The 11,327-nt window shown below is 40.9% G+C and overlaps 1 protein-coding gene across 1 annotated transcript in view; it reads right to left on the reverse strand.

Annotated features, from left to right (window-relative positions):
- Positions 1-383: 383 nt before the first annotated feature.
- Positions 384-11,327, reverse strand: part of CDAN1 (codanin 1) — a gene marked incomplete at both ends in the record, with an annotated part of 13,524 nt that continues 2,580 nt past the window's right edge. Inside the window, 12 exons of the mRNA XM_010083729.1 lie at positions 384-465; positions 1,092-1,258; positions 1,913-2,056; positions 2,839-2,953; positions 3,748-3,956; positions 6,118-6,193; positions 7,254-7,343; positions 8,032-8,141; positions 9,172-9,292; positions 9,689-9,767; positions 10,683-10,802; positions 11,233-11,327. The exon at positions 11,233-11,327 is cut by the window's right edge and continues 96 nt beyond it. Of these exons, the coding sequence (XP_010082031.1) occupies positions 384-465; positions 1,092-1,258; positions 1,913-2,056; positions 2,839-2,953; positions 3,748-3,956; positions 6,118-6,193; positions 7,254-7,343; positions 8,032-8,141; positions 9,172-9,292; positions 9,689-9,767; positions 10,683-10,802; positions 11,233-11,327 (1,408 nt within the window). The remainder of the gene's footprint in view (positions 466-1,091; positions 1,259-1,912; positions 2,057-2,838; positions 2,954-3,747; positions 3,957-6,117; positions 6,194-7,253; positions 7,344-8,031; positions 8,142-9,171; positions 9,293-9,688; positions 9,768-10,682; positions 10,803-11,232) is intronic.

The following is an 11,327-nucleotide window of genomic DNA, read 5'->3' on the forward strand; positions in this document are numbered from 1 at the left end:
CCCTTCCAATCTCTAACATTCTGTGAATTCAAGGCTGACAACTAGCACTCCATCCTTGTAACAAGAGCTTCCAGTGCTAACAGGCATCAGCTGTAACTTTCCTTACAAGGATGCAGATTTATAAATACAGAATGTGTATCAGCAGCAATTAGAATTCCTACTGGAAAAAAAAAAATATGTTGCTTCACACAATTCCACTAAAAGAAAATAATTCTCCATTAGAAGACAGAGGATTCTTTAAACCCCACACTAGTGTAAAAAAACCCAACAAAACAACAAACTACTGTTTTGCAGTGTTTTAACTCATTTCAATACTAGTTTCTATTGAGTTCTGTGCCCTGCTTTTTCTTCATAGAGAGCTGTGTGCACACAGGAGACTCTACCTGAAAAAGCCAACCCAGAACGGCAAGGATCAGCAACTTGTTCAGGAAACTCATCTCCTTATCTTCAGAAAGGACCATTAACCTGCCACACGGCAAAAACAACAAGGGAGAGTGTTAGATTTCAGTAGCTCAATTTTCATTAAGGAAAAAAAAAAACCCAAACCACTCACTTCTTAATTTTACTATTTGTCATCATGTACACATTGCCTACTTGTCTGCATAAAGTGTGGAGAGCAAGCTCTACTTTTTTCCATACATATGCATCTGAATAACATGCTGTTTTACGTTTACACTGGAAAAGCCAGTGTTAAGTAGCTCTCTAGAATGTGCTTCAAGTTTTCCTCCTGTATACAGGAAAGAAAACTAGAGTACTATTTAGGCATGGGAGACCTTGTAGGTTTAAGGTTCGAATTCAAGGTTTAAAATTCACAGATGCAGATGTAGAATGAGTGAGTGGGGATTTAAAGAATTTTGTTTACTTAATGAAAAACCACATATTTAAATCAAATATTACTCTGAGTTTAGGGTGTGCTCCCTTCACAGCCTCATGTAAGATATGAAGTGCTCATGATTTGTGCAAAAAAAATGTACTTTCATAAGAATCTCAAACTAGGGCCAGCATGCATTCTCAAACACCAGGCACCTCAACTAAGCAAAGAAACCTTCACAGAAAAGTCCTTAAACAAACATCCTTTCCCAGGCTCTTACCTATATACCTGCAGCAAGAGACAAAATACTTTCCTGTAGTAATCAAGGAAAGGAGCAATATGATCCACAAGGGAAAGGTACTCCACAATCCAAGGAATAGTCAGGATAGAACGCTGATCCCGAACGGATTGTCTCAGAAGCTTCAATACGTCCAGTACAGGCAGGGTCTTAATGAACAACAGAAGTTAGTGCAGCAGCTTGAAATTACCTTTTGATACTTAAAGAAAAACTATCTATTTCATGAGTTTTCTTTCTAGGATTTCATCTTCTGTACAAAAAAAGAGGTGACTTTCTGGCTAATGAAAACATTTCTTTGCACATGAACAGAGGTAAAAAATACTCTCTGATGGCAACTGAAGGTCCCACTGGGATTTTCAAAAGGAAGGCTATAAGCCTGACAATGTACAAGTGGAGTCAAGATCTAACCCCTGCCTCCTTGCATTCACTATGACACACTGCTACAAGATGGGTGCAAAACTAATAAAAGCATTCCTGGTAGCTGGATTTTACACTCTAAATACAAGCCTTCTTAGCTAGGTCAGAGTTCTGGTATGACAGCCCCATCTTAGCACAAATAACAAAAGACTGAATACCTCACCATCAGTGCATTGCTCCCTCTTTTCTAGCTTACACAAACTCTTCTGTCCTTTATTTCCAACCCCAGAATATGCAGTAGGGGCACAGAACAGTGTAACTTCATCCCAGGAACCACTGGCTCACTCAGAAAGGGCATAACTACTCATAATCCCCTCCCTGGATCAGAAAACCTGCCTGCCAACCAAAGGCCACATTAGATTTCTTAGAAGAGTCTCGTTTCTTACTTGGTTTCTTAATGCTACTGCAGAGTCTTGCAAGTCTCTCGTTGGTTGCTCTGCAGTGCGATATGGCAAAAAAACAAGAAACCCCAGGAACTTGGCGAGGAGTCGTAGGCTTAACAGGACCAAAGTGAAACGCTTCTTTTCATCCTGAAATGAAGAAAAGCAAGCTGGGGCAATACTAGCCTAAACTGGCAAATAAACTACCTACACTAAACTTCCACTACGTTCATGGAAAAGGACCAGATAGCTTTATCCCTGCTTTTCATAAAGCTAAGTTTCCAAAATACACATTTATCAAGCATTTCAAATTGCTTCTGCCTCCACTGCTTCACTTACAGTGAGCAGAAATTAATTCAAGAGCTTTCTAAAGCAAAGAGCTGCTCAATCGTATCTTAACTTTGGAGTCAATGAGAGGGCAGAGAGCTGATCTCGTGTTGCTTCCTTTATACCATTACTGCTCTGCAAGTTTCCATGAACCTTTGGCTGCTACTTTGCTAACAGACTATAAGCTATGACACCTCTGACAGGTGCAGGTGAGTGAAGAAACATCTGAACAGGCACGAACAGGCACAACTACAAATACATTCTCACCAAAATCTTTCTACATGGAAAAGTAACAAGGAGCTATTGCAACTGCGCAGCAACTGGACTTGGTTATTTAATTGCTGTACTAATTTTCAAACTACTGTGCATCATCTCTTATGACACAGTTCTATGAAGCACCCTGAAGCATACGAGTAAATGGCAAGGGTCTCAGACAGCCATAACCAAGTTGCAGAGTTATGACAAAACCAAATGAAGAAGCACTTGTCCTGCAAATACAGAAGTGGAAGCTCCAAGGCAACTCACAATCAAGCCAGAAATTTTTTAGGTACAGGAACAGTTCAGGAAAATTCCTGCCAGATGTGTCTGCAAAAAACCAAGTTTACCTGTTCATCCATATCCGCTTCCCCATCACCGTGCTCATGTTCTACCAGAGTGAGGCCATCCAGTTCGAGTATCTTCAGGCACAGACTATCCATCAGGTGCTGATTGAACTGGTAACTTCAGCAAAAGATGATAATGAGTCAGATTGGGCTGAAAACAGCAGTAAAACCTCAACTAACACATCACAAAAATTTCAAGCTTGTCTCATGAGCTGTATCAAGCATCAGCAGACATCCAATATAACAGACTGAAGACAAACAAGCAAGGGACAAGACTAGTACTGGCTGACCCCCTTCTTTTCCACTCTTATTTTGTACTTTTTTGAACAGATGCTATTTAGCAAGTCCCAGCACAAGGATAATAATACGGATCTGGTGAAGCATGAAGCTGTAAACTAACTGAAGATTCAGATCTCCCATAGATCACAACTTCTCCATCCTGTGGATTGTGAAAAACTCACTAAACAAAACCATAAACCTGGCCTCATCCCCTAACTCCTTCGCTTCATGCACTACCACACAATAAACACTTGGCCAGTCCAGTGCCCTTGCTACGCAGCGTTGCACGCGTTGGCACTGGGAGATGCTGATGGCCTGTGACAAGATATTATGGTTTTATAGAATGAAGATTATTACCATATAGTCTAGCCTCATACAGGACACACACACAAACACATTCTATGCTCCAGACAGAACCTGCTTACTAACATGTTCACCACGTGTGCTGGCCAAGAACACTAAGTGTGGTATTATGCAGCTTAAAAACATTACTGGTAAGTCCTGCCTAGGTTACACAGTGCCCCAAGCTCTCTGGACAATGCTCTGCTGCTCCCTTCCTGGAAGAGCAACATGCTGGTGTTCCCCAATCACCCACACACTTCACCAAGGAAACAGCAACCACGGGCAGCTAACCTTCCTGCACTGAGGATGAAGTCCCTGAAGAACTGCTGGCACCCTGGGAATGAAGGGGGTGGACAAGGTCCTCTGATGCTCTGAGGAACAACAAATCTTTCCTGCAGCCTCTTCAGACGGCTCAGGTTATCAGAACCCAGCATATTGAGGACATCCTGGTCTGGGGTGTCTCCCCAGCTTGCGCCACCTCCAACAGGACCTTTACACATCTTCAGAAGACAGAAAGAGCAGTGAGGTGGAAAATTTGTAATAAGGCATCATTTCACTTTATCTCTCACACCACATATTCTCCATTCCCTTCAGGACTTTGTTTTAGGAGCAATCCAAGCATGGCCTTTTCAGGCGGCCCATGCACAGAAGGTCTCTTCCTCATGCCAAAACATGCTACCCACCTTAGCCAGAAACAGCCTAGAGGTCTTGAGAAACGGAATTCAGATCCTATACACTAACTCAGGCACATCTACCAGACTACAGCTGGATGTGTGGAGAGAACACGTATCATTCGCATGCTCTTCATGAACCATTCGCTAGGATCTTTAGCCCAGTCCTCAAGGACCATGATACTCTGCTATGCATTCCCAGACCAGATTTTCCTGGAGTTTCCACAGAGTTAAATAAAGTTAAAAAAATGAATGCCTCCTCCCCAAAACATGTAGATACTACTCAAGACTCAAAGGGTCACAGAATTGAAGAACTGTTTAGGTTGGAAACAACCTCTTGGCTCATCTAATCCAACCCCCTTGCTCAATCAGGGTCAGCTACAGCAGGTTGTCCAGGACCACATCCAATTGGGTTTTGAGTGTCTCCACAGAACTTCACAACCCATCTGGGCAACCTGCTTCAGTGTTCGACCACCCTCACAGTAAAGTGTCTTCTTGTGTTCAGATGGAATTTCCTTTCTTTCAATTTGTGTCCTTTGCCTCATATCCTCTCAGGGAACACTACTGAGAAGAATCTGGCTCCCTCTTCTTCATTTCCTCCCATCAAGTATTTGTACACAGTGCTAAGACTACCTGGAGCCTTCTCTTCTTAGAGAGAAGAGCTCAGCTCTCATACAAAAAAATGCTCCAGTCCCTTCATCATTTATGCGGCCCTGCACTGGACTCACTCTAGTTAGTTTGTATCTTTCTCATACTGGTAAGCACAAAACTGGACACAGTGCTCCAGATGTAGCCTAACCAATGCAGGGTAAAGGGAAAAGATGACTGTATACCCCTACATCTAAGTCAGGATAGTTTTAATGAGAGAGATCATACTAAAAAGCAACATTTAACTATGTATATCAAGTGAAAAATTACTAGGTCCATGTATTCCAGACTGAGCATCCTCCTCTCTCTAAAGAGCATCTTGTTATACTTCCCAACCTTTAAATTATCAGGCCTCGACACAAATCCTTAGTCAAGGTTCTTTTCTGCATAAGTATCATGATACATACAAGATTCCACAAATCACTTTCTGGTCAGACACATCGGATTCATTGAAGACTCCTAGTTATCAGTTTAAATCTTTGGTTACCCTTGTGAAGCCCTGCAGTCTTCATTAAGGAGGGAGAGATATAAAGGAGAAATACAGTAACCAGGAATAATTAAATTCTGTTGATGCAACAAAGGCCATCTCACCTTTTTCTCACAATCTCCCTGAACACACACATCAGACAGGACACTGCTGTGAATTCAGACTGGACACTAGAGGAAATTTTAACAGCTCACAACTTCCCGGCAAAGTGTGTGGGCTAATACTCAAGGAGGAGTTTTGTGTCTGTTTTGCTATCCAAAAGGAACCCATCAATAAGCCAGTCATTTACAGAGAATACAGTGAAAATCTATACTTCAATCATAGGCATCTTTTCTTTCTTCATTCCTTCAGTTACAGTGAAGTCAGATGATGCTTGAAACTGGCCAAAAACGCCCTGTAAACTACCACAGCAACACTATATCAAAAAGAGCCTGTTGCAGCATTACACAGAAGAACCAAAAGAGTCTTTGCAAGTAGTACACTCATGTTGCTAATGAACGTACTGGGAACCTCTACATCTGATACGTGACAAAATAGATCCTTAAAATTTCTAAAAATTATAACTCTTCTAAAATTAGAAGGTCAAGGTAAATAACCATGAAAAAATAATTCTTGCAGCTCATGACGTGCTCAGTGTGCCTTATCCCTGATTTACACAGAGCTCAGTAATTTACCACTGATACATATTTCAAGAAAAAGAAGCAAATTCCCATCAGGAAGATTTGTCTCTCCCAAAAAAGTTTCAATAGGAAAATCTCAAAGAAACTTGCAAGACACAGTTTGTTTTCTCAGGCCAACAAAGGACCAAATCAGCTTTGATATATATCTTCATAAAAAAACCCTCAGGTCACTTACCTGGATAAGCTGTTTCTGAAAGAGCCTGGCAAAGTGGCTGTGGTTGCAGGTTGCAGATAGGTGAGCCATCATGGCCCTGTGAAGGAAAACATCAAAAAAATGCTAACTGGATCTCTATGGTACAGAAAAGTGGTTTAACCTCAAACTATACCAAAAGCATAAAGTAACTACTTTTAAGAAAGTGATCTCCAAAGGTCACTACAAAAAGCAACATCTTTACAATGAAGTTTCCCAAGCACTGAACCCCATCTGCTGACCATGGAAACAAAAATTCTCCCTGAGCACCTGCAGAGCAAACAGTTCTAGAGATAATATGACACGTTTCCTCTCCTGCAATAATGCTGTTATTTAGGAAGAAAATACATTCATTCAGCTCCCACTCTCACCTGTGCAGAGCACTGAGTTGAGAGTTCACACATACACAAGAAAACAGCAACAGCAGTACTTCTGATGCCCAAAGAGAAGGAAAATTTCTCATTTTAAATCTCAGCCTTGTTTTACTCCTGTAGTAAAATGTCACCTTTATACATGTAACTTGAGTAGGCTGGTGGCTAAGACTAACACGGAAACCCAAAAGGCAAGTGCTTTCAAAACCATAATAGTTCCTTTATATATACTCTACTCTAATAAAGCAATAAATGAATAAACCAGTTTGCTTTCCATAGAAAGAGCTACAGATGTCCTGTTTGCAGAGCCAATACACTAGAATCCCATGAAATAATCAGAAGAGCTAAGAGCTTCTGAACACGTAGCTCAGCTCTCCACGCTTAAGAGGAGTGGGGCACTGGAAACATGAAACCCACACAAAAGTGTCCATAATGACAATGTCCAGACCACAACATACTGAGAGTGGTCTGTGAAAGTGAGAGTGTGAGAGTGGCCCTTCCTGTGATTATGAACAGGGAAAGAAAATTAGGCCCTCGTCACATGTGGCTTGTTTCTTCAAGGTAACAGTTGATACTTTTCAGTACAGAAGTAAGTTTACACAGACAGTATCTTCCAAGAAGCACAGCTCCCTACAGATTAGAGCAGAAGACCACTGGGAAGAACATGGGCCTTAGGAAGCCAAGTTTAGCATGCTGCACCAGCAATTCAGCTCCATTAAAGAGCCATCTGAAGTTCCACACGAGTCCTACCTGACCTTGTTGCCCAGAACTCTTTCGAAGTCCCAGCCAGTTTTTTCATGGTTATCCTCCCATTCACGCAGCAGTTCATAAAAGATATCCCTGTTAATTTAAGATATTTAAGGGTATGAATTCCTACTCATAAAAATTTTAAGCAACAGCAACTGAATCCTCTATTGCTCCTAAGTTCCCCAGCAAGAATCTCTCTCAGATTAAATAACTCACGCCTCTAAGCATTCAGATACCTTTGCAAAACTCATAAATGTTAGTGGTACTTCAGCGAGTTTCCATTTCCCATGTCTTTGACAGCAAGTGCTTAAGCTTGTTATGCCCAAGCTCTGATGGCATGACCAAAACACTCATTACCAGACATACTGAAGACTGAGAGTCAGGAAAGAATAAGTCACATGAAATAATACCTATGAGGAGAGAAAAAAGGGCCAAGACAACTTGCCATTCTCCCCTCACCCTGTTGCTGCAAGCATGGAGGGAGGTGGCAGGAAGAATAAAACATACCAGATTTTATGCAGAAGCAATCTCCTAGGGTGACACACTGTACTGGCATTTACCAGAAGCTTCAGTAATTCCTGAAGAATTAGACTGTTATTCTCTAAAGACATTAAGCATTTAGCTCCTGCAGTCAATATGGACAAAGACTTTTTTTTTTTTTTTAATTAGGGTAAAAATCTCAAGATTGTTCTACAGCATAAGACATTATTAATAACCTTTGTCCACAATCATGGAAAGATTATGCCTTATGAGCCATACAGTAACAGCAGAAGAAACTTACCTTTGTTTCTTAAATATGTGAAATGCTCTGTCGCTGGGAAAATTAGAGCGATTGTCAGTTTCTGGCTGGAAAGAAACAGATTGTACAGAGCATGGCAGCAGGAGAGACACCTGTTAAAATTAAAGGCAGCCATTACACTCTGAGTCTTTAATTTATCCAACAATCCGAGACCTAGAAAAAGCAGGGGAAAGACATGATGAGGAAACCAAGTATCACAAGTTGAGTTGTTCAGACACTAGCCATTTCCCAGTTTCTGACTGACAGTAAACACCAACAGTTGTACAACCTACGTTATACTACAGAGGCAGAATCACTGAACATTATGAGTGGAAGCAGCTCATCTCTCTGAGAAATCTCTGCAGAATAGATTGCAACTGATATTGATAGTGTGGAGAGAAAAATCTGCAAACAGCCAAAGTGTACCTCCAATATAAGGCTCCAGAGAACGCAGGGCAGCGGCTGGCAATTTCTGTATTATTCTTCTTTCTCCTATTCTAAAAGCCTATTCCTTCAAGGAACAAGAAACCTTTTTTTACAGCTTTAACTAAAAAGTGCAGCTATTGACATGCCCTAGTCTCAGAAAGCACTTTCTCTGTCAAAAGCAATTTCCATTTTTAAAAGATGGATGAAACAAGATACAAAATACATTAAGGCAGGTATGCCCAGCATCCAGTTTTAGTTCCCTAGCTCAGACGATTAGATAAGGAAACCAGTTTTCACAGGCTGCATTGTCTCCTCTGAAGCTTCATTTGCCTCAAACAAGTCGACAGCTATGAAACAAATCCAATTCTTCCAAAATACATTCTAATACTGCATCTAACCAATTGTTCTTATAGGATCCATTTTTATTAGATGAGAATCTCAAAAGCAAAATTTGACCCTGTCAGAGTTCTAGGTTGAGGTCAGAGCTTGGAGCACAATGTAAGACTAGCCAGCGGCAATCCACAGCTAACAATCATTGGACCTAGCAATACACTTACCCACTGACAAGAAAAAAAAAAAAGTAGGTTTTTGACACTTGCCAAAAATGACATAAGATATTTAAAGTAGAAGGGATGAGGTTTAACAAAGCCATCGCAAACAAAAGAGCAACAACACAAAGGTATGAAGCAACGTGAGTTGAGGTCTACCAATTTTTACCTTGGCTGTGCTGCTTTCATAAGCCTGCCTGAGCCTCTCATGCAAGGTGGGAGAAAAAGATGCAATCCGTTCATTTTCAGCCAAGAGCTTCAGTGTCCCCTTTTCTAAATGGGAAATCATTCTGCCAAGACAACATGGATAAAACCCACAGACAGACAGACATAAACAACACATGATCAGACATAAAGAAGTGCTTATGCTCATTTTTTATGAGGCTAAAAAGCAAAGAGTTCTAAGCCCCAGGCACCCAGCATCAAATCCTACTGACATCTGTAGGGCCACTTTTTATTGCTCTCATCTCATGACTTTCCCACTCTTGCTAAATCACACTGAAGTTCAGTAGACAGATCAGTGCAAGGAAAATGCACAGACACCCAAATCCAGGCCAAGCTGTACCTTTTGAGGGAAAATGAACAACTCTATGCCTGTAAGTGGTAAAGCTCTAAAATCCAAGCACACTTGCTTCATCTCACACACACCTTCAGACACAAGAAGCAGAAAAAAATATTTAACTCACTCATACTGAAAATCCAAGACTCGAACAGCAAAATAAACACAGTTGTGCACACTTTGGAAATGCTGTCTCCCTGATGCATCTAAGGGAAAAAAAGAAACATGAGACAACAGAACCTATCACCATTTATAAACGAAAAGACCAACAATTAGCTCTCAAGGAAAGTAGGAACTACCATATCAAAAAACAATCTTCCAGACCAGTATCCAGCTTCCAGAAGTTCCCATTCCCTGACACCAGCATAGATAAATCCTCCCATCACTATCCTTCCTATACTAAAGGCAACTGAACTGTTCAGTTCTATATGGGAAAGAAAAGATTCCTCCTCAATGTTCTGGCCAACAGTAAGCAGCTATAGAACAAAAAGTAGACTAATGGCAACCAGTCATCAGCTGCTGTTCCCATAGCTGGAGTCTTTGTGTTCCTAATCTCAGCCCAAAGAATCAGTGAGTGTAAAACAAAGGTCAATCAAATAGGAGTATTTGAGGAAGGTGTCTCATCTGAACGCCACTTTTTTTTGTTTTTATATCCATATCACAGTACTAAATGCATCAAGCTTAAGTCTGAATTTGCCAAAAAAACAAATGCAACAACTACATATCTATATGGATAGGTCCTGTGCACTGTAACCCAACCTTAAATTTAAGAAACACATAGCAGATCAACAGCACTTTTGAGTTGCAAGGACCAATGGAGGAGAGACTTCAGCATATCTGTCCTTCTCCCTGAAAGTCAGTGTTAGCAAGTAGCTACAGCAAATCTTACACAATAGCAGAAAACTAGATTCAAACAGTTATCTAGCAACCCCACTCTACCATATTGCAGAAGCACTTCCCATACATGCATGATTTTTGTCAGCATCTCGGATGAGTCCGACAGTGGTAATAAGGCACTTTTATAGAATTTAAGACTAACTGTCCAAGCTAAAGGCAACTACTCCATATCACATTATCATTCCATGGAAACAACATTGTCTCCACTCATTACTATTCTTTACCTTTATTTGCTTCATTGACTTCAAGGTCACTATCCCCATCTTCTGCAGTAGAAGTGCCTTTAGATGTCAACAGCTGCAGAACAAAAAAGAGCTCCAGAAAAATATTTGGTACCAGGTTTTCTGGAAGAGAGGAAATGAGATACTACAGGTGGATATTCAGTATTGACCTGCTTTAATAAACAAAGGTAAAAAGACAGATAACCGTTCTATGGCACAGTCAGCAAAGAACTCCCTCCCCACACACAGCCACAGTGCAAATCAATATGGGAATTAAAGGAAATATGCGTTAGGAAAAGGTCTGGTTTCAGATAGGACCACACAACTTCAGCCTTCTGCAGCTCAGAGTACTGCATCGAGTTCATCTCCTTCCCTAAACTTTTACCCAGTATCCATTTATTTTGATAACTGTGTTGGCTTAGTTTACTTCTCTAGATATTATTTTAACCTGTAAATATCCCACAACTTTTGCTTCTCATCTCCCTCCCCTCACAACACACATGCAAGTTCAAAGCTCAAAGAAAAGTCAGCTTCCCATCTTCTGGGTCTTCACCTGCTATACATGATGAATAGAGCTGCGCCAGACACTCCAGCTGTTTCTTGCAGGAAACTTTAGTAGGATTTGCACAGGTCACCAGATGGCTTTCA

Source organism: Pterocles gutturalis, unplaced genomic scaffold (assembly GCF_000699245.1).
Source record: "Pterocles gutturalis isolate BGI_N339 unplaced genomic scaffold, ASM69924v1 scaffold6455, whole genome shotgun sequence".
Lineage (NCBI taxonomy): Eukaryota > Metazoa > Chordata > Aves > Pterocliformes > Pteroclidae > Pterocles > Pterocles gutturalis.